Genomic DNA, 23,987 nt, shown 5'->3' on the forward strand with positions numbered 1-23,987 from the left:
TTACTAGTTTGTTTATAAGTCATATAGGTGATTAAATTTAGTTTATTAGATTTATTGTTTAACCTTTAATTTTTGTTTTTTTACCTGGAACCTTGGATATGTTTCCCTGCAGTCCCATAATAAGAAACTCAACTGGTGTAATCTGAATTATTCGCATACTTATTTATTCCCAAAACCCCTCTTTAATGACTTCTAGAGATACAAAGGGATAATCAGACTTGTGTGGAGAGGTGCAATATGGCATTTTCAGGATGTCCCATGTGCACACGCGAGTGTGTGTGTTTGCATGTGCGTGTTTAGTGTATTAGGACTATGAAATTTGAGAACTGGAAGATGATTAGAGATCATCCGATTCCATCCTCTGATTTTTGTAAGAAGAGTCCTGGAGAGGGTCAGTAGTTCATTTTTTTTTTTTTTAATTATACTTTAAGTTCTGGGATACGTGTGCAGAATATGTAGGTTTGTTACGTAAGTATACATGTGCCATGCTGGTTTGCTGTACCCATCAACCCGTCATCTACATTAAGTATTTATCTTAATGCTATCCCTCCCTTAGCCCCCAGCTGCCTGACAGGCCCTCCCTGTGTCCATATGTTCTCGTTGTTCACCTCCCACTTATGAGTGAGAATATGCAGTATTTGGTTTTCTGTTCCTGTGTTAGTTTGCTGAGAATGATGGTTTCCAGCATCACCCATGTCTCTACAAAGGACATGAACTCATCCTTTTTTATGGCTTTCTGGTATTCCATGGTGTATATGTGCCACATTTTTCTTTATCCAGTCTATCACTGATGGGCATTTGGGTTGGTTCCAAGTCTTTGCTATTGTGAATAGTGTCACAATAAACATACATGTGCATGTGTCTTTATAGTAGAATGATTTATAATCCTTTGGGTATATACCCAATAATGGGATTGCTGGGTCAAATGGTATTTCTTGTTCTAGATTCTTGAGGAATTTTGGTTATACACCCAGTAATGGGATTGCTGGGTCAAATGGTATTTCTTGTTCTAGATTCTTGAGGAATCGCCACACTGTCTTCCACAATGGTCAAACTAATTTACACTCCCACCAACAGTGTAAAAGCGTTCTTATTTCTCCACATCCTCTCCAGCATCTGTTGTTTTCTGACTTTTAAATGATCACCATTCTAACTGGCATGAGGTGGTATCTCATTGTGGTTTTGATTTGCATTTCTGTAATGTCCAGTGATGATGAGCTTTTTTATATATTTGTTGGCCGCATAAATATCTTCTTTTGAGAAGTATCTATTCATATCCTTCTCCTACTTTTTTTGTTTGTTTTTTTCTTGTAAATTTGTTTAAGTTCCTTGTAGATTCTGGATATTAGACCTTTGTTAGATGGATAGATTGCAAAAATTTTCTCCCATTCTGTAGGTTGCCTGTTCACTCTGACGATCATTTATTTTGCTGTGCAGAAGCTCTTTAGTTAAATTATATCCCATTTGTCTATTTTGGCTTTTGTTGCTATTGCTTTTGGTGTTTTAGTCCTGAAGTGTTTGTCCATGCCTGTGTCCTGAATGGTATTGCCTAGGTTTTCTTCTAGGATTTTTATGGTTGTAAATCTTGCGTTTAAGTCTTTAATCCGTCTGGAGTTAATTTTTGTATAAGATGTAAGAAAGGGGTCCAGTTTCAGTTTTCTGCATATGGCTAGTCAGTTTTCCCAACACCATTTATTAAATACGGAATCCTTTCCCCATTGCTTGTTTTGTCAGGTTTGTCAAAGATCAGCTGGTTGTAGATGTGTGGTGTTATTTCTGAGCCCTCTGTTCTGAACAGAGCAGATCAGAGTTACTTTTAAGTAGTAAAGCTGGCATTCAAATTCATTTCTTTGGGACTCAGACAGGAAGTCCAATAACACAATCTGCTGAGCCAGGCATCTGGAATTTACCTAACCTGGGCACCTACTGGGTTCAGCTAAAAGTGGAGGAGCACCCACAGGAAGCATGGAGAGAGTGGCAAATATCCATGTGAGCAAATGGCTAGCAACTTGTCACCAAAGGAAGAAGAGGGAAAAGATAGAAAACATAAAGCGGCAGTGGCACCAAAGTGTATTGGTGATCATTATTTTCTTCACTGTTACACACTCAAAGCAAAAAAAAAAGAGAGAGAGAGAAAGAGAAAGAAAAAAATGCCAGTTTTATTAAGTCTTGACAAAGCAGTAAAAATTATCAACACTTGAATGCATGTCTTTTTAGTATTCTTTGTGATAAAATGGAAAATATGCATAAAGCATTTCTTGCTTATCATAAAACTTGTATTTCAACGTACTGTGGTTGTCTTGAGGAAAAGGACTTGTGTGGTGATTGTCTAAGTTGTGAGCTAACTCATTGCTTTTTTTTTTGTGAGCTAACTCATTGCTTTTTTTCACCGAACACCAATTGAGATAACGACTGACAGACAAACTGTGTTTCTTTGGGCTTGGATATTTGACAGACACTTTCTCAAAAATGAACAAAGTAAGCTTGTCACTTCAAGAAAAACAGTTTACAGTATTTGTTACCAATGATGAAGTTAGATCTTTTAAGTGAAAATCAGAATTTTTGAAAACGTGTATCTACCACCATGAACAATACTTAAGATTTTTTAATGAGATCAGTAGCAATCTTAACAAACGTGATTTTTTGATGTGTAATGAGATGTTACAGTTTAGAAGATCATCATATCTGGGTGAACCAGTATTTTCCAAGTGACCAATACATGCTGTTAAAACTCATGCATGGGTAAAAAGCATTCACTCCAAGTGTGGCATGCATCAATGGATAAGAGAGTATGAGAAGTTCATTGATAGTTTCAGTTGTACATTGAAACTAACCTTCAAGAAACTTGTCAGATTTTCTTGTAGTATCAAATAAAAGTATTTGAAGGCTTACACTGTTTCCTTTTCCAACCGCCTGTCTCTAGGAGGCCCTATTTTCTTCATACACTCCAACCAGAACAATGTATATCATGACAGATTTTGCAGAAGCAGATTTGAGAATCCAGTTGTCTTCTGTTAAGCCAGATATAGAAAAGATTCGCAAGCTGTGAAACATTGCTTCTTTTGCCACTGATTTTTTTGTTTTAAAAATATAGTAGTTTTTCATTAAGAAGTTTTTTATGCTATCATGTATTGGGTTTGTTATTTTAATAAAGATTTTTTAAACTTCTGTCTTAATGTCTTATATGGTAAATATCACTAGATATCATCCATATTAACCAAAGCTAATTGGAGTCTTCAGTAATGCTTTTAAGCGTGTGAAGGGATTCTGAGACTGAAAAGTTTGAGAACTTGTTTACATAGAGTATTTGATTATTTATGTCAATATGCATTACTAAGGCAACCAGGGACATTATTATGTTGTAGCCTTGCTCGGTATTTGCCAGCAGAATGATATCTGTGACTGGTTAAAGGAATGTTATTTCCTATGATTTATTATTTTTTAAGGAATGCGGGCAGCAGGTGTTCTCTTTTTAAAGGGTGCTATCAAAAACTGGTCTGAACTTCTTAGGATGCTTTCAGTTCCAACTAACAGAACCTCTCACTCAACTGGTTTAAACCGTAAGATAATTTATTATCTTACTTCCCTGAAAGATTGCAGATGGGCAAGCTCCCGAGTTAGTGGATTCAGGGGCTTCATGTGATCATGAAATGTGCAGGTTTTTCCATCTCTCTGCTGCCCCATTCTCAGTGTTGCCCCATCCTCAGACTGGTAGCAAGATGGCCGCAGCAGTTCCAGGTGCCACAGTAAGACACAGTAGTGCCCAGGGAAGAAGGGAAACCCTGACTTTGTGTCTCCTCCTTAGGAGCAAGGAGTCCCAGAACCTACTCAGCAAATTTCTCATGCCCAAATGTCCAGGATTGGGTCATATGCTAACCCCTAAGTACGTTACTGCCAGGCTATGAGCTGATGGTGATTGGCTTAGAATACTCATTCAGGGTATATGGATGTAGGGAAGTTGATCGGTGACTTAGTTATTAAAAACAAAATTCTTTGTACTTATCCAGTTAACTGGAAATTCATTTGCACAGGTGCCCAAAAAGAGAGGTAGCATAAATCCGTGGAAAGAATTCTAGGCCAGAGAATCAGGCGCCCTGGGATCTGATCCCATGCCTTCCACTGCTGAGCTGTGAGGCATGCCTTGCCTGTCCAGATCGTGGCTGCCTTGCTGGTGCTTGGGCTACAGCATTAGTTCTGGGATCATCTGGTTAATTGGTTCATTTATTCCCTTGCTCACTGCTTCATTCAATAATATTTATTGTATGCACACTCAGTTGTCTACGTCGCGTGAAGGGTACAAATCATCACTAAAATGCTGCCTGTTTAGCCATGGCAGACGTTCTTCCTCCTGTGCTGCACACACATTCAAAGCCCAATGGGAAGTAAGATCCCTGTCTCTTATACACATCTAGATGTGTATAAGATGCACACACATTCAAAGCCCAATGGGAAGTAAGATCCAAACTGTGTGTTCACTTATGGAATCCTCATGCAATAAGTTGTTTAGTGCCCTCAGCAAAGAGTCCTTGCCACAAAGCTTATTCGTGAGCAGTCCAAGTTTTCCCTCATCTTACTAAATATAAAATTGGTTTAGAAATGAAAACGTAGAAAAATACATGCTGAAAAAGGTAAGCTTTGCCCCAGGAAAGATATAGGCCTGGCTGTCTATAGTTGTCCCAGTTCCCTCAGTATCAGAAAGAGTGTGATGCAGAGAACCAGGCTGTTAAGAGAACAGAAAGACAGCTGTGAGAAATGAGACCACATTCTCGGAATATCCAAGGACACTCTTGTGTTGTAGTTCCCAGATAAGATGCTTAGAAAGGTTTTATTTTTTTAAAAACCAAGCTGGTAAAATTTCACAGACCTTTCTCATGTGCAGTGTTGGATAATTTTTCATGTCACGTGTGCAGTGTTGAGATAACTGGGAGTATTTATCTCAGAGAAGAGAATTAGGAATCGTGTGATCATTCCCGCAAGTAACATTTGAATCACTGTCAAGTGAAGCAGGGCTTTTTGAGTTGCTTCAGGGACCAATAAGTGGAACATATAGGGAGGAAGATTTAGAGTGCTGAAGAGAACATCTTTCTAACAAACAGAGCTATCGACAATGGCCTGTAAACATCCCATGATCGAAAGTCCTGGGTCTCCATTACTGCGAGTACTCAAGCAGAGGCAGATCACCTTCTACCAGCAATGTGATGGAGAGCATCTTCATTTGGTTTGAGGTTGGACAAGATGATTGGAATAGAGGTCCTTTAAAGAATCTATAATTATTATCATAGCCACAAGTCATCTAATAGTTGGAATCATTAACAGCTTGAAACAGAAAGTAGGTGATTCATTTATTCACCAAATACCTAAGCACCTACTATGTGTCCGGCACTGTTCTAGTCACTGGGGACACAGTAAAGAACAAGACTGACAAGGTTCCCCAGGGCCCTTCTGTTTTAGGGTAGGCAGACTGGTATTGACCTAATAAATACATAAGTAAGACGGTTTCATGTTAGGGTAAATGCCCTGAAGAACACAAAGCAGAGGAATGCGAGAGAGTGATTGGAGCAGGTACAGGTCAGGAGCTGTTTTAAATTAGGCTTAGAGGAAAGTTCTCTCTGAGAAGTTAATGTTTAGGCTGAGAACTTAATGAAGAAGAGCAGTCCACATGAGATGACTGGGGAAGAGTGTTTGAAGCAGAGAGAACATACACAAAAGACCAGGGCAGGAATAAACTTGGCATGTTTGAGAAGCAAGCTGATGTAGTTAGGCTTTGTGTCCCTGCTCAAATCTCATCTCGAATTATAATCCCCATGGGTCAAGGGAGAGACCAGGTGGAGGTAATTGAATCATGGGAGTGGTTTTTCCCCGTGCTGTTCTCATGATAGTGAGTTCTCTTGATATCTGATGGTTTTATAAGGAGCTCTTTCCCTTCGCTTGTCACTTCTCCTTCCTGTCAGCTTGTGAAGAAGGTGCCTTGTTCCCCTTTTCCATGATTGTAAATTTCTTGAGGCCTCTCTAGCCATGCTGAACTGTGAGTCAAGCAAACCCCTTTCCTTTGTAAATCACTCAGTCTCAGGCAGTTCTTCATAGCAGTGTAAAAATGGACTAATATGCAAGCGGGTCAAAGGCACAGAGGCATGTGCTATGGGATGGAGTGAGGCATAGGTAGGGGCCAGATCTCAGGGAACCTCTCACAGGAGCTTAGCTGTTACTCTGAAACCATCCAGAGGGTTTTAAGTAGAGAGCTGCATCTCTGATTTACATCTCTAAAAGATGACCGTGGATCCTTTCTGAATTGTAGTGGACAAGGATATAAGCAAAGAAGGAAATAGGAGGAAACTCAAGAGGAGTTGGTTTCATGGGAGCTAAGAGAAAAAAGTGTTTCAAGAAGGAAAATGGGCAGCAGTGTAGAATACAGAAAAATGGTTATTAGTTTAGGCAACAGGAAGGTTATTAATGACCCTGGTGAGAAGAGTTTCTATGGGTGGTAACCTTGGAAGCCCACTTGGAATGAATTCAAGAAAAAATGGGAAGTAAGAGGACATCAGGAGTAGAAGCCATTCTTTCAAAAAATGTTACTATAAAAAGGTACAGAGGAATAGGACAGTTTCTGGAGGGGAATATGAACTTGAGGAAGGATCATTCCTCAGACAGGCGTTACACAGCAGATTCTCTGTATGCTGATGGCAGAGACAGATGCTGGGCACTGGACAGGGTGAGTAACTACAGGATCCTCGAAAGGGCACAGAATCATTTTGTATTCTTATGTAAATCTAGAATTTCATTATCTTTGGTGTTGATTAGTTTGTTGTAATTTTCTCATGTTGAATGGTACCATATGAAATCACTAATATTTACACTTTTTAGCTACAAAAATAGCAGTTTCATATAATTCTACCTAATTTTTTAACCTAGACAATTTTAAATTTCTCTTATAGGTCCCTTTAATTTATATACATTTTTAAATTGAAAATCTCAAGCTTATCTAAAAGTTACCATAACAAAACAGAGACCATTCCCTCCCCACTACCAATCATTTGAGAGTGAGTTTCAGGCCTGATATCTTCTCTCTCCCTACCACTTTTGTGGGTATTTTTATACATAAAAATATTCTCCTAGAAAATCACAATACAATCAGGAAAATCAGGAAATTAACCTCAGTACACTGCAACTTTCTAATCCTCGAAACCCATTCAAGTTTTTGCCAGTACTCCCAAAAATGTCCCTAATTGCAAAAGGATCCAGTCCAGCATCTGATGTTGCATTTAGTTGTCACGTCTCTTTAGCCTTTTTCATTCTGGTAAAAGTTCTCCACTCTTCCTTGATTTTTATGACCTTGCCACACTGAAGAATGCAGGCCAGTTATTTTATAGAATAGGCATTGATTTGGGTTTATGATTATCTTCAGCTTATAAATCAGGGGATAACAGTGTGGTAGCTAACCTTCAAGTTGGCCACACCTCCTGTTATTCATATCCTCATGTAATCTCCTCCCACATTGTGCCGGGATTGGTCTTTGTGACCACGAGCATACAGCAGAAGTGACTAGGTTGTGAAAGTTATCTCTTGGATCACTTGCTCTGGGAAACAAGCTTCCATGTTGTAAGCAGCCATGTGGATAGGCCCATAAGGAACTGTTGTGTCCAGCCAACAACTAGTGAGAAATTGGAGCCTGTCAACCAAGTGAGACAACTTGGAAAAGGATTCTCCAGCCTCCGTTAAGCCTTGAGTTGACAGTAGCTGTAATCAACAGATTGACTACACCCTCATGGGACACCTGGAACCAGAACTATTAAACGAAGCCACTCTCAGATCCCTGACCTCCAGAAACTGTGACATAATAAATACTGGCTTAAGGTACATAACAAATACAAACAGGAACATCACAGAAGTGATGATGAGTTCTTTTTATTGCATCCTATCATGAGCACACAATTTCAGTATGTGCCGTTACTGATGATGTTTATTTAAAGACAGTGCCTCGCTCTGTAGCCCAGGCTGGAGTGCAGTAGTATGATCATGGAACCTTGACCTGGCGGGCTCAAGCAATCCTCCCACCTCAACTTCCCAACTAGCTGGGCCCACAGGCATGTTCCACCGCACCCAGCTAACTTTTTATTTTTTATTTTTTTATTTTTTTTTTTGTGGAGATGAGAGTCTCACTATGTTGCCCAGGCTGATCTTGGACTCCCGGACTCAAGTGACCCTCCTGCCTCAGCCTTCCAAAGTGCTGGGATTACAGGCTTGAGCCACAGTGCCTGGCCTAATGATTTTTTTTTTTTTTAAATCCTTTGAGTAAGCAATATCTTCTGAGCTTTTCTACTTAAAGTTGCTTGTTTTTTTCTTTTAATTAATAAATATTTTATGGAAGGTACTTTGAAACTAAAAATCCTTCATCACATTTTCATTTTTTTCATTGTTTTTTTACTATGAGATCGTAACTTCCTGTGTATTCAATGGGATATACTTTGTTACTGACATTATTTGTTGTGAAGCTCAGAGTGTTCCAAATTTCACCAGAGTCTCCTCAGCCTGGCTCCTGTGTTCTTTGGATATGTCCTCATCAGCCTTTGAATACGTCTTTGATTTCTGGCACAAGATGTTCTAGGCTCATCATGTCCTTTGTCTGTCCCAGCCCTGAAATCAGTCATTTCTCTAAGGATCCCTGATTATTTTTAGTGGAAAATGACATTAAAGCCAAGATCTGGGCATTAGGTGTACCTGTTGCCATTGGAGTGTCACTGCCCCCAGGCCCACTGAAAACACATTCACAATTTTATGTGTACATGTACATATATGTGAAAATGTATATGTAGGTATATACATGCATATCTATTTTATGTATTATATCAAATATTTTAATAAATAAAATGCAGCTAAATATATATTTAAATCCATAAGTTCATACTGATTCTTCTAATTGTAGGGTATCCAGAGTTTATTCGAGCCTTCTCCCTGTTCTTGCTAGTAACTGCCTTCTCCAACAGTTAGGAAACTGGACTCCCATTACCCTTGTTATATTTATTTGATTTATCCCCCCATACATAACCAGCTGGCCATCACCACTGCATCCACCCCTTCCCCCACATGAACACCCTCCATTCAGGCTCTGACTCCACTCATGGAGACACCCGCCCACAGGGATGCCCTCCCCCTCCCCACGGGCCCCAGGCCACCCCTCCATGTGGACTCCCATGCCTGCCTCTCCCTGCTTGGGCTCTGACATACCTCCTCAGGCTGCATCCACATGCATGCCCTCCTCTCTGCATCCAGGTTCTCACTCCCTACACTGGATCTGTCCTCTGGAGGGATGGCCTTCCCTTGCCTGGGCTCTTTCTCCCCACTCCAGGCTGCCCCTCTCTCCCTTAATGAGAGTGTCCTCCTCATGCTGCTTGGTGCCAGCATCCCCCAGGCTGTCACAGGCTGCTCTCCATGCAGATGGCTGCCCATCTGAGGGCTCTACTACTGGCCTGTGCAGTGGAGAAGGGGAAGAGCATGGCTTTGTGATCACGTAAGGGCAGTCGGCACTGAAAGGGACATCGTGCTCCCCGACAGCTGAATTTTTCATTTTTTCTATAGTAGTGGGTTCCAGTTTTCCAGTTACACTGACATATTTTAGGAAGCTTATTGAAATGCGAATTCCAAAGCAAGCAAACAAACAAACAAACAAAAAACAATAAAAAAAGGGAGCAACCAGAGTGCTCCTAGAGCATGTTTACATTATGGGGGAACTCAGTTTTCATTTTGGACTTTTGACTACTGTTTAAATTTTCCACATTTATACTTTTATTTATATTAATAATACTAACAGATTATAGGCCATGTTTTCTTTATAATTGCCAGCATTAAAAATAATTAGCATTATTATTTTTTAAAGGATAAAAAAATACAGAATCCAAGGCCCCATTGCTAGAGATTCTAATCCAGTACACTTGGGCCAAAGTCTGGAAATCTGTACTTTGTACAATTCTCCCATTTGAATGTAACAGCCAGGCTGGGGAGCTGCTCTGCTGGATCCTTCACAGGAATGTCCTTGGTAGCCAGTGGGGCATCCACTGGGCAGAGCACCCCTGACTTCATCCATCTGTAACCTCAGGACACTTAGGTCTTGTTTTGGAGGCTCATGATCCTACTGATACCTTCTTCCAAATGACAGTTTTCTGTGATTCTTAGGAAAACTCTGAAAAGATGCAGGTTAAGCATCCCTCAAAACCGTCAAGGTCGTCAAAAACAAGTAAAGCTGGAGACTGTCACTGCCCAGAGGAGCCTAAGGAGACGTGATGACTAAATGTAATGTGTCCCAAATGGGATCCTGGGACAGTAAAAGGACATTAGGTAAAAACCAAGTATGGACTGTAGGTAATAATTATGTATCACTATCAGATCATTAAGTATAGCAAATGTACCATACTAATGGAAGAAGGTGTTAATAAGACAGGAAATTGTATCCTGCACAGACCCAGTGCTGTGTGGGATACCCAGTCCTTGTTGCCTGTGGCTCAGAGCCAAGCCCTCTCTCATTAAACAACATGGAATATGTAGGAACTCTCTGTCTTCTACACAGTAATTCTGTAAATCTAATGTGGGCCTAAAATTAAAAGTTTATTAGAAAAAAGATGAAAGTCACAAGAAATGTAATGATGTGACATGACAAAGTCAATGGTGACTCTTTATCAATAACCAGGAAAAGATGGGACTATCAGAACGGACATGAAGAACCTAAGTAGGGCGTCATCACCTCCATGTGGGAGATAAGACACACACCATTACTGCAGTTCATTGGTCTGAGTTTCCAGGAGTGACAGCAGGAGTGGCCACCGCTGCTTCTGTTCTAGGAAATGTGAGGACAGAAGGGACTGATCCCTCCAAAAGGTCCCTGTATAAATGTCTGATGGATGACCAGTTGTGCAGAGGAAGCGTCTGGCCCTGCATCCAGGCAGGGAGAAAGGATGGCTCTGGGAGGAGCAGTTACATTCTTTGCCCTTTGAGAACAGCTGTTGTGTGCTTAATGTGCCACCTGTCCTTTGTTGGCAGAAAAGCCCTTTCAGAGCAGACCCAGTACTGTGAGGAGAACCAGTCCATGTTGCCTGTGGCTCAGAGCCAAGCCCTCTCTCATTAAACAACAGCCGAAATGTTAGAGTTAGAGCCTACAAACAATGCAGCCATATATTGGTGGATGCTTCCCCAGTGTTTGTGATAATAAACGCAGCTGAAACAGAGAAAAACTGCACTTCTTTTTATACTAAGGTAGACAGTATGTCCTGCAAATGGGAGGGAAATTGTGCTGTTTATAAATTGCATTCTGAATTGGAAGCATTTTACCTATTTCAGGTCAGAAAATCATCATGCTTTATTTCTCTAAAACCAAAAGTTATTTTTAAAATACAAATGGCCTTTTTATTTTACAGCTCTCAGAGAGTGTGTTAAAAAAAAAAAAAAAAAAAGAGTTTAGTTCTACTCTACCTGGACCAACACAAAATATCAACGGCAAAGGCTAAAACATAAAAAGTACCACCATTGCCACTCATATATGTGCCTGTGGCAGACTGTCCTCTCTCTCTCCTTGAGGAGCAAACATACATGTGCTCAGCTGCTGAAAGAGTTCATTCTCTGCCAGAACCATCTAGGAACGGGGTCTCTTGGGTGCATGGGAGCTTGCTCCTGGTTAAAATAAGAGGGCTGGCACTGGATTTCTTTACCAGTTAGCTGACTGTGCTGGCCAGGGTTCAGTTGCAGAAAGCATAATCTGCTCTAGGTAAATGAAACAGAAAGTGATTTATTATAGGATTTTAGGTAGTTTCCAGATCACTGGAGAGCTGAAGAAGTAGACTCTAGACCAGACTTCCACAAATGACTCCCAAAACCGTATGGCAAACCATCCGAGGAGCTGCTGTGTCTGCCTTCATCAGGAAGCTATCACAGCAGCTGCTGGCTCCAAAACCAGCCGCAGTAGTCCCCCTTTATCCACAGCTTCTCTTTCTGCAGTTTCAGTTACCTGAGGTACAGAACGATACGACATTTTGAGTGATGGAGACACTATTCATGTAACTTTTTTTGACTTGTCTTTTTTTTGTTGTTGTTAGACAGAGTTTCACTCTTGTTGCCCAGGCTGGAGTACAATGGCACTATCTTGGCTCACCACAACCTCTGCCTCCTGGGTTCAAGCATTTCTCCTGCCTCAGTCTCCCAAGTAGCTGGGATTACAGGCATGCACCACCATGCCTGGCTAATTTTGTATTTTTAATAGAGATGGGATTTCTCCATGTTGGTCACGCTGGTCTCGAACTCCCAGCCTCAGGTGATCTGCCTGCCTTGGTCTCCCAAAGTGCTGGGATTACAGGCATGAGCCACCGCACCTGGCCTCACATAACTTTTATTACAGAATATTGTCATACATGTTCTATTATATTGTTAGGTATGCTGTTAATCTCTTACTGTGCCTAATTTATAAATTACCATATCATAGGTATGTATGTATAGGAAAACAGGATATATGAGGGTTGGTGCTATCTGCAGTTTCCAGCATCCACTGGGGGTCTTGAAACCTATCCCTGAAGGATAAGGGGGAACTACTGTATTCAAAAAGCCATTACCACAGTGCCCAACTCAAGAGCACATCACCTATGCCACCAATCTGCAAAACACATACCCTGCATCTTGCTGCTTTCCATATGACCCAGTTCCAAATCAAAGCACTTGAGTACAAGTCGTAGGTAGAACCTAAATTGCATTTTGAACCTGAATTGCAAGGGATCCTGGGATATTCATTTTTGCTTTTCCGCTGCTGCACACTAGATGGAGAATGCAGTGGATGGTGAGGAGCCTCATCTATGTCATGTGTCACCATCTGCCCTCTAGCTTCCCGGTTACCCATGCATACTCTTCTTGCTATAAGTAGGGCCCACTCCGTCCCTTGTAAATTTCTGCATCCCATTCAAAGTCTGGGATCTCTGGGTATGTGCAGCTCTCTTCATCAGGTCCAGATACTGCTTCTTACCACCTAGTGACCTGTAAATAAAGACTGCCTCTTTGCTCTCAATATACAGTGGTGGCAAAGGAAAATTAAAACTCTCACTCAGAAAGGAGGAGTATGGGAAACATACAACTGCTATTTGTTCTTAGTAGTGACCTCATCCCACTAGGCAGCAATGGTAAAGGCACTCTGCTCAGATGGTGGAGTGAGGTCCTTGGGTAGCCACCCAGGACTTCTTTGTCCATGAAGCCAAAGGCCCAAATTAGTTTCAGTTGGGTCACATTTTGCCGGCAGAGTAACTTTTGGTTATTATAGCTTTTGGGATTTCAGAATTGCAGATAGGAATTATGTATCTGTAATTGTTTTGTTTTTGTTTTTGTTTTTGTTTTGAGGCAGAGTCTCACTCTGTTGTCCAGACTGGAATGCAATGGCCTGATCTCGGCTCACTGCAACCTCCGCCTCCTGGGTTCACGCAATTCTCCTGCCTCAGCCTCTGAAGTAGCTAGAGTTACAGGTGCCTGACACCACGAGCTGCTGTTTTGTGTAATTTTAGTAGAGGCGGGGTTTCACCATATTGGCCAGGCTGATCTCGAACTCCTGACCTCAAGTGATCCACCTGCCTCAGCCTCTCAAAGTGCTGGGATTACAGGCATGACCCACCATGGCCATGTAATTAACAATAGTTCACCTTTACTGAGCACTCAGGCACTATGCTATACATGTAAACTCATTTACTCCACTCAACAGCTGTGTGAGGTAGGAATTCTTAGTATCCCCTACTTTACTGATTTCTACTAAATCTTCCTTAAAAAGCTGTTGAGTCCCTACTATATGCCAAGGAATAAGAGCAAAAAGTCTGTACAGCCTCAGCAAAAGTTGCTCTCAATCACATGAGGGAGACAGATGGGTGCACAGACATAGGTGTGCACAGGGCTGTGGGAACAGAGGAGAGGGGCGTGCCCTGCCTATCCATCAGGCAAGGCTCCCAGGCAGGTACTAGTCCAACTCTGTCCTCCAGGCAGAGGAAATAAAGCAGCCCTGAGTGGACTGGGGAGGTCATTCCAGCAGCTTGTTAATAGTAAACCTGCTTATTCAATCTAGCGACCGTCAAATGTTTCTGAGACCGCAGCTCACATTAGAATAGATGGTGTACCATCATCTTCCATTAGCTACAATAGAAGTATATCTGATAAGTAGTCATTTAAAGCATTTCTCTCACTCTTCTTGTACCTCTACTGCTATATAGGCAATACCTGATTAGCCACATGCAAAAACCACAAGATTAAGAGGGCTCCCACCTCACCCGCACCCCCGAAGTCTCCCATCACTCAGATAGCTGGTCCATCTGAACATCTGCAGTATGCACTGTCTCTGACGGGAACAGGTCCCGCGAGAGTAGATGTGGGAGTTGAGCTGGGAAGGAGCTTCTCTGAGAGCAGCCCTGGGTAAGGAGGGGTGGCGTGGCCGTGCCCATCTCCAGAACAAGGAAAATGGAGCCCTGCAGCTGACAGTATAGCAAATGTAGGGCTCAGTTTGAGGCATGGGTGAAAAATACACTTTTAAAAATAGAGCCTGGTCGGTTCTGGAAGAAGGCTGCAGCAGCATCATTTTAAAATCTCTCTGAATCCTCACACAAAAAACAGAACAACTGCTTAGCAAAACCAGGTACGCACAGACAACACTTACCTCAAAAGTATGTGATACAGTATCCCCACACACCCACAAATCTAGAGGCTGTTGAGGTCAACCACCCACAACCATAAGACCTGCATGATAGCAGTGTGTGTGCAAGGGGAAGAAGCAGGAGGGAATAGTGGGGCATCTGAGAATAGGAGAACCCCAAAATAGCTCACAGGTAGTTGCCAGAAATCACTGCAGCTGAAACAGAAGGGGTTCACCCAATTCAGTACCAGGGGAGTGCAAGGGGTTTTTGCTGAGCTCTGAAAGGGGCTGAGGCCGTCTAGGCCACATACACTCTTGAACCCAAATGGCCAAAACTCCCTTCCTGGACACGGCAGGAGAAATTGCTGACAGTGGCATTAAAATTGAGCAGGACAATGGAGATGAAGGAGGGAGAAAGCCCAGACGACACTGAGTAAGGGGAGCAGAGAGGAAACCTCAGAGAGCAAGCTGCGGTAGTTTTCAACACTTCACTGAAACAACCAAAGAGTTCTGTGAAGTTAAGTGAATCTTTCCTGAGCAACATCTTCTTAAGGCTCTGCAAAACTAATTTTGCACAATAAGCAACAGAGAAGTATCAAGGGCCAATCTCATCATAGAATTATAAAGAACAGCAAAATAACATTCCTACACACAACAAAACCATCAGAAAGACAAGATAATAAAAGAGATTAAAACGGAAACATACTATTTCAAAATGAACTAAAATACAAAGCTTTAAAAAGAAATGAAGAAAGACATTAAAAAGGATTGAAGACGAAGTGTCAAGTGATCATTTGACAAGCCCCAATGAATTACTGGATCTAGGCATTGGCCTCAATGGCTGTTAACATAAAAAAGATAAGCAACCAGACACTGTGGCCCTCCTGATGCAGGAGTACACCACCACCCATCGTCTTCCCAAAGCAATCAAAACAGCATCTCACCAGCCTCTGGATCCACCTGCTCACCCACAGCACGTATAAAGGGCAGAGGAACTGCATCTTGACTATGCAAGCGGCTAAATTCAAACTGAGGCAAACTCTACAACCCAGATTCTTCAGCAGATACATTGTAAGAAAAAGGAAGGTGAGAGGCCGGGTTCGGTGGCTCAAGCCTGTCCCACACTTTGGGAGGGCAAGGCAGGAGGATTGCCTGAGCCCGGGAGTTCGAGGTTGCAGTGAGCCACGATCACTCCATTGCACTCCCGCCTAGGAGATACGGCAAGACCCTGTCTCTTAAAAAAGAAAGAAAAAGAAAGATGAGAGCATCTGTAGATTAAAAGGCATATCACACTTTTGAAATGAACAAGACTATAGAATCTAGGGATGCACATTTGAATGACAGTGTCTTTTTTTAAAAGTGCAAACAAATGATCACTATAGAAGTCAGGAGAAGGTTACTTATGAGTCAGGGTAGGGGATTGTGATTGCGTTGGGGCACCTGGAAGGGGCTTTGGGTTGGTTGTCAGAATTTCTGTTTGTTGACCTGGGTGATGTTCACTTTATAATAATTATGTTGTTGTTTTGTGTGATTTTCTGTATCGGATTTATTTTGCAATAAAAAGGTGAAAAGCACTGATAAATGTGAAACACAGTAGTTTTTCTATGATAAATATTGGGTAAATATTGTTAGTTTTTATATTTAATTAATGTATACATAATGGCATTTCAACAGAAACTTTACCAACCTTGTAGCAGCCTCTAAGTCTCTATCGTGTATTTCATTGATCTTTTCTATATAACAGTATAAAACAAAAACAGTCACATTTTAAGGACAAGATGTTCCAGCTCTACCTAGGAAATAATAGGTGTTATAATATGTTATCTAGATTTATCGGCTCCAAACCCCATATGCTCATTAACTATATTTTTGTTCCAATATCTGCACAATAGAATGACCATTATAAAAGTTCACATGGCTTCACTTAAAGCACAGTACTTGGTGGGGATGGTTGAAAAAAATATATATATATATCCCTTTCTTCTGCATTGTTTTTAAAGAATATGTATACATATATAAGTGGATATAAAGCATAACTATATATATATAGTGTGTGTATATATATACACACCATATCTCATCTACGCACATGCATACACACTGTTTTAATCTAGTGAATCTGATGACAAATGAGTCTACAAAAGATAGAGATTAGCAGCATTAGACATAACAAATACATAAATTTCTTTAGTATATATTAATATCGTTGTATACTTTGATCTATAAATAATTTCTTTGTGCCGTCGATGTTGGCTTGGCGATAAAACCCTCAACCTTTTCCGGACTGCAGTATCTTTCTTGTTGGTCTGCCATTGACATGGCTCTCTGACAGGTTGAAGACAGATCAGTGTTTGAGAAACATGTACAGTAAGAGTTTTGCTGTCCTCATGCTCTCTCTATAACCAGAATGTCATTGACTCTCTTCCTATCGAAGTCTTCAAAGACCCAGCCTACTCTGAGGAGCTGAGATTCCTTATTGCTGATCCTTTGAAGGGCCTCATGTGCAGACAGGGCAGCCTGCTCCCCTGGTCACCCCTGGTTCTGTGTTATTTTAATGCAATTTAATGTAGTTTCCAGTCATCTCAGGATGTGTCATTGTTCTAGATAAAGGCAAAGTACAGTAAACTATCTTGACTGTTTGCTGGGAGCATAAAAAAGACCCACATTTAATTGTAGCCCATCCTATGAAGATAGAGCCCTTTTGGGGGATTTTACTGTACAACTTCCGTCTTCCTTTGTATGTCACCATACTATCTAGTGTCCAGTGAAATGTTGATATTTCAAATACAGACCCAGCTGGGTCTGAGGTCCAGTTCTGTGTCTGACTGCAGGGAATCTCCACAGGGGTCCCAGCTGACCAAACAATTTGGCATCCAGGGTGCCTTTCTGATTCCTCTGATAAGATGCACCCTAGCAAGGCTGAGATCTCAGCTCAGCAGAATAGATTCTCCAGATTTTCTTTCCCTGTGTTATCTTGGGTGCCCTGTTATGGCCAACCACCCCCATTCTCACAGGGCCAGCCCTGAGCCAAGTGGCAGAGTATGTTGTCATTGTGCCCCCAAGCCCCTCACAATGCCGTGTTAGCTTACCATCGTCCCCTTTTCATGACCTTCCTGGGCATGCACGTGTGCTTGCACACCCCATACACACACACACACTCTGCATCATACCTGACTTTTTGGTTGACTCATCCCTTGAAGGCTTACTTCCTGCTAAGGATGTCAGACACGGAGCTGCATTTTGACAAGGCCTTTCTGGAGACAGTGCCTTCCCCAAGGGGTGGATGGCAATTTTCAGCTTGTGGCAGCCTGAGTGGGGTAGGAGTGGAGGGATATTTTTGAATAGAGAGATTATTGGGTGCTTCTCAATTTACCCCAAAAAGGAAGGAAGCGGCGGCCTGTTACCCACAGGCCGTCTTCCAAAAGCCGGAGGCCAGATGAGTTGCAGAATTCTGAATTGGCAGTTAGCATAGCAGGATGGTACATACACCTTATAATAATATCCCCAGCATGATTGGAGGCCATGTCCAATAATTAGACACATTAATATTCACAGGAAGTAGGGGTGATTATTGTCAGCTCATTAGGACGTGCCACAAAATGAGTTTCAGTTGGGTTACATTTTGCCAGCAAAGTAACTTCTGGTTGTTTCAGCTTTTAGAATTTCAGAATTGTGGTAAGAAATTTTGTACCTGTCATTGTTAACAATAGTTCACATTTACTGAGCTCCCAGGCACTATGCTAAGTGAACACTTTATACATATAAATATGCATATAAACTCATTTACTCCTCTTTACAACTGTGTGAGGTAGGCATTCTTATTATCCCTTGCTTCATGGATTTCTACTAAATCTTCCCTTAAAAACCAGTGAGTTCCTATCATGTGCCAAGGAAAAAGAGCAAAAAGTCCATACAGCCTTAGCTAAAGTTGCTCCCAGTCATGTGAGGGAGACAGATGGGTACACAGATGTGGGTGTGCACAGGGATGTGGGAACAGAGGAGAGGGGTGTGCCCTGCCTGTGCAATCAGGTCGGGCTCCCAGAGGTGTTGGTCCAGCCCTGTCCTCCAGACAGAGGAGAAAACCAGCCCCGCAAGGACTGGGGAGGTCATCCCAGCGGCTTATCAAAAGTAAGCCTGCTTATTCAATGCCAGTGACTCTGAAGTGCTTCTGAGACCGCTCCCTGTGGTCCTTCCTTACGTTTTCTTTAATGCAGCCCTCTCTTTATTCATCTTTTATAGAACACCCATCTCAGCTTTCTCGCAAGATAACATCTATGAAGTCCAGCCCCCAAGAGTGGACAGAAAATCTACAGAGATCTTCCAAGCCCACATCCAGGCCAGCCAAGGTATCATGCAGCCCCTAGGAAAAGAGGACTCCGCCATGTACCGAGAGTACATCAGGAACCGCTACCTGTGAAAAGAGCGCAGGCCCGCATGGGGGCCACATCTGATTAGCTTAGAACCTGTCTTGTCTCATCTTCAAAGGGTAACTTATCAAATGTCCTTTGCGTCTGAAGCCTTTCCCCTTTTCTGTCACTTGCAAATTCTAAATTATAGCTAATAAAGTAATAACTAGATAATTTGCTGTTGTTGCCTTTCTTTATTTTAGAAATACTTTGTTTACACATGTGGTCAATATACTATCACACTATCACATTCAGAAATTCACAGGTATCTGCTGAGCACCTGCCATGTGCCAGGCACCATCGCAAGGTCTGGGAACATCCTAATAAGCAAAACAGGCCAAAAAATTCCTCTCTTGTGAGGAATGAAGGCGAAGTATTTTTATTATCTTTATCCATGAAAGCAAAATATTGTTTCCTTATAGTTAACATTTTAACATTTATTCTGGTGGCTTCTATGTTAACTTTGATCAGAACTACATAGATAATCTAATGTAGATTAACTATGTTAATTTTGATCAGAAATTTCATTATTCTAAAAGCCCTTGTTTATAGGAAATAAATGCTGAAATATTTATGGATAAAGGAACAAGATGTCAAAAAAGTGCTCTCCAATGGTTCAGGATAAAAAGAATGAATGATAAATCAAATGGAGCAAAATATTAATAATTTGTAAATCTAGGTAAAAAGTAAAGAGGAGTTCTTTGAGCTACTCGTGCTGCTTTTCTGTAAGTATAAAATTATATCAAGGCTGGGCACAGTGGCTCACGCCTGTAATCCAAACACTTTGGGATGCTGAGGCTGGGGGAATCACCTGAGGTCGGGAATTCAAGACCAGCCTGACCAACATGGAGAAACCCCATCTCCACTAAAAATACAAAATTAGCCGGGTGTGGTGGCACGTGCCTCTAATCCCAGCTGTTTGGGAGGCTGAGGCAGGAGGATCGCTTGAACCTGGGAGGTGGAGGTTGCAGTGAGCCAAGATCGGCCATTGCACTCCAGCCTGGGCAACAAGAGCGAAACTCTGTCTCAAAAAAAAAAAAAAAATTATATCAAAATCAGTTGTTAAAATTGTTATTCCAATTGACTTCCTGTGGCATGCAGCTGCGTTACATACTTTGACATTTGGTGTTCAGTCAGGTGTTGACTGATCACAGCACGTTTTGTCCTCTGTATAGTCAAACATGAATGTGGACAACTTTCTGCATTTCCTAACAGTTTACCACAAATGATTTGATCTCGTTATGTGTATACTTTTGTTACAAACTGTCCCATTCTCCTGCTCCATAAACAATATAGAGAAGAAATCCAAGCCTTCTAATGGGAGAAGGAAAACTGGTCAGCCAAAATGACTTGTAAGCTATCACCAACCCTGACGTGGTGGGAATTCTATGGAAGGTTTTACATTGCAAAGAAAGGTTAAGTCCCCATTTGACAGATATTTTTGATTGATGCCATCATGAAGTAAAGATTAGAGAATGACAAAATAATAGGTAAGAGGAATTTTGTGTTGGCGCGGGTTGAATATCTAACACAATAGCTTGCTGTTGTGTGTGGGAGTGGGATCTCACATGAATCTTCCCAAGTCAAAGAATAATCCCAAATTGCTGCAGAGGTGCCAATTATAGATCAGACACTGATCTTCATTTTTAAAATTCATTTTTAACATGGCTTCTAGAGGTCCACCTACTTAAGAAAAGGATGAACTTAAAGTTCTTTGAGAAGATCTGAAATCCAGATCTTCTTTTACAACCTCCCTGAGCTTAACTTTCCTTAGCTGTAAAATGAGGATAATAATCCCTACTCTATTGGCTTATTGTGGCACTTAAGAGGCTCTGCATGTAAAACAGCCATGGTTCCTGGTACATAAATGATGCTGTCAACGGTAGCTGCTGTTGATGATGGCAGTGGTTGGTGGTGACAGTGATGGTGTTCTCAACACCAACACCCCGATATTTTCAATTTAAGGCAGCCGTGTATGTCCTTTTCAGAGTTAACACAATTTTGATGTAACAAGATGGTATCTGAGCTATTAATCTTGACATTCAGATTACTTCAACTTTGGATGTACAAGGAAGGCTTTACAAATTGATGACAGCAAACCAGACATAACATTTAACCTCTAGAAAAAGGTTAATGACCTCAAGGAGCATGTAAACAGTAAATGCGTATCTGAAAGTACTAAAAAGCTAATATGTCATGGAAAATATAGAAACTCTTATTTGTAGACCCAAAGGGAAGCAAATATGGTTAAAAGCAGGAGTTTTGCTCTCCATCACTTACTAGTAGCTGTGGGTCTTTGAGCAATCACCTAGTAGCTCCAATCCTCAATTTTTTCATGTAGTGTAGTGAGTTGCTGAGAGAAAGAAGATACCTGTAAAGCACTGGGCATGGTGTCTAGCACGGCATAAATATTCACTGAAAGATCACTGATCACATATAATCACCAGCACTTGCTAACCTGGTACCTCAGCGTCATCTCAGAACAAGGTTATATATTAATGCTTACCATGTCCTAGTCACTGAAAAAGAAGATGTCCTAGTTCAGCTTGGCATTGTAGATTTTAATTCTTTAAATCAGACAACCTAAATGAACCTTGAGACACAGTACATCATAAATTGAAATCTCAGCAAATAATGACCAGATCCCATGAAATAAAAATTTGTTGGTCATATTATCATACCCAAGGGCAAAGCATTCACGTTGAAATAACAGTGTGAACCTCCTAAGGGTGTGTGTGTGTGTGTGATGGTGGGAGATAGGGCTGGAGGGGCATGCCTCTTAAAGTCACTTAGTATATAAATCTAGCCACCACTATGGAGGAAGTCATATCATTTTGTCAAACCTGGAGATCCTTCTGTCTTGGTTGAACTTTTCCAGCTTATACACTCCCTGCCATGCTGTTGAGAAGACTGGACACATGTATTGAACAAATGGTTCTGGCTTGGAAAATCATTCATTTGTTATGGGGCAAAATTCATAGGATTGTGCTCCGTCCTCAGAGTTTAATCTTAGATTTTGTGGATCCAATGGAAATCATTTTATGTGAAGTTCGTTTCTCCATAGAAAAGTGACTCCACTTAGAATCCAAATAGACTTTATTCTTCACTTACATGTGAATAAATTAGATGCCACTTGAAAATGAGATTCCAACTTTAGTCGAAAATTGTCCTGTATCTTATTATATGTTTCACAGTAAAGCTTTTTTCTCCAACTCACTGAGTTTTCTTCTTCCTAGAATTTACCAGATGCTGAATCAGAAGTATTTTCTCCTTTTGGAAAATAATGTGCCTCATGATTGTCCCCACACGTGCCTTTGAGGTTAGCTGGTCGGAATGAGATTGCTTAGAGTGGCCAGAGAAGGCGAAGATGTTCTTGTGTCCCAAACATGCTTTTTCTGAAATTGTGTTTTGCTCTTTTAAAATCAGTTTAAAGATACATTCTCTTTTTCTGGTTTGGCCCCTAGCATTTTTTATATGTTCTGTTGAGATAAGTATTGCTTAAATGAATCTTTATTGAAGAAAAAAGGATCTGTTTTCCTTATTTCAAGATTTATCACCCTCCCTTTGGAAGAGGAAATGGATTATTTTGGAAACTGCATGGTTCTGAGGTGCCCCTAGCATAGGTCAGTTTTTTCTATCTGCACGTGAGCAGCTTTCTTTAACAGAATTTTGAGCCTCCCTTTTCTATTTCAGAAGTTGAGGGTCATTTGCTAATCAAGAACAATAAGCTGTAATTTCACTCTTGCTACCCATACACAGAATTGTTGTGGGTTCATTTCTTCAGTACATTTGAGGAAACTGCAGTGTAATTGCAATCCAATTGGTAAATAAAAATTGTTGTCTTAATTGATCCTCCGTGGGTTGAAGATTTTTTTCACAAGGAAAATTACAAAACTAAACCACTTGCTTTAGTTTATAGAGAAAGAGAAGGGCCAGGAAATCGGATTTGCTAAACTAGGTAGCAACCAAGATTCTGGTCAAAAGCCAGGGAAACGTGGCATGGATAATGGGAGAGAGGAATCTTAAATGCTGTTGCCTCAATGTTAGTTGCAGAGACAAGGTAAATGCTTTCACTTGGATTTTCTTTTCTGCTAAGAAGCAAATAAGTTCAGCACTCCTCTAACACCATCATTTTTCCTTTTAAGATGGAAATTATAATTTGAAAACAAAGTTCTCTTCTCTTGTTCCTCTCCCTAACCCCCAGTCATTGTGTCTTAGAGATGATTGGGCTGGTGATTACATTTTCCATCTGGTCCCAAGCTGGCAGAATTCCTAACACAGGTATATCCCAAAGATCCCAGGAACAATGGTATCCTGCCTCACCTGTGGTTACAATAGCTGGATAGTTCTCTGGGTAGTTTCCTACGGGGAAGGGGTGCATAATTAAATTTGTATGTGGGCAACTTTGGCTCATGTTAAAAGAAGACATTTCTGGAAGTGTGTCGGGGAAAGAAGGTTTGTATGTGTGCCTGGCAGCTACCCTTAGTAGATCAAGTGTATATCTCCTGTCTTGTCTAGCACATCCCTTTTTTAAGGGGGTTGCCCCAACAACCAAATGCCCTCCCTTTGACCCAGAGTCATTAGGTCAGGGCAGGAGAGTGAAATTTCTGCTCGTCTCTTTCCTCTTCCTTTTTTGGAATACTCTTCCTTTACCTGAGCAGCTCACTGCATAGAGGAAAGACAGATGTATAAGCAATGTGATATGGTTTGGCTGTGTCCCCACCCAAATCTTGAATTGTAACTTCCATAATTCCCATGTGTTGTGGAAGGGACCCAGTGGGAGGTAATTGAATCATGAGGGCAGGTCTTTCCCGTACTGTTCTCATGATAGTGAATAAGTCTCACAAGATCTGATGGTTTCATAAAGGGGAGTTCCCCCACACATGGGGGGAACAGGTCTTGCCTGTTGCCATGTAAGATGTGACTTTGCTCCTCCTTTGCCTTCCACCATG

The 23,987-nt window shown here is 41.3% G+C and overlaps 1 protein-coding gene across 2 annotated transcripts in view; it reads left to right on the forward strand.

The window, feature by feature from the left end:
- FIG4 (FIG4 phosphoinositide 5-phosphatase) overlaps nucleotides 1–19,214 on the forward strand; it is a 133,889-nt gene extending 114,675 nt beyond the window's left edge. For both annotated transcript variants that reach the window (XM_011975967.1, XM_011975966.1), the window contains one exon: nucleotides 18,869–19,214. In XM_011975967.1, the coding sequence (XP_011831357.1) occupies nucleotides 18,869–19,046 (178 nt within the window). In that variant the 3' untranslated portion in view covers nucleotides 19,047–19,214. The remainder of the gene's footprint in view (nucleotides 1–18,868) is intronic.
- Nucleotides 19,215–23,987: the final 4,773 nt, after the last annotated feature.

This window comes from Mandrillus leucophaeus, unplaced genomic scaffold (genome assembly GCF_000951045.1).
Source record: "Mandrillus leucophaeus isolate KB7577 unplaced genomic scaffold, Mleu.le_1.0 Scaffold160, whole genome shotgun sequence".
Classification (NCBI taxonomy): Eukaryota; Metazoa; Chordata; class Mammalia; order Primates; family Cercopithecidae; genus Mandrillus; species Mandrillus leucophaeus.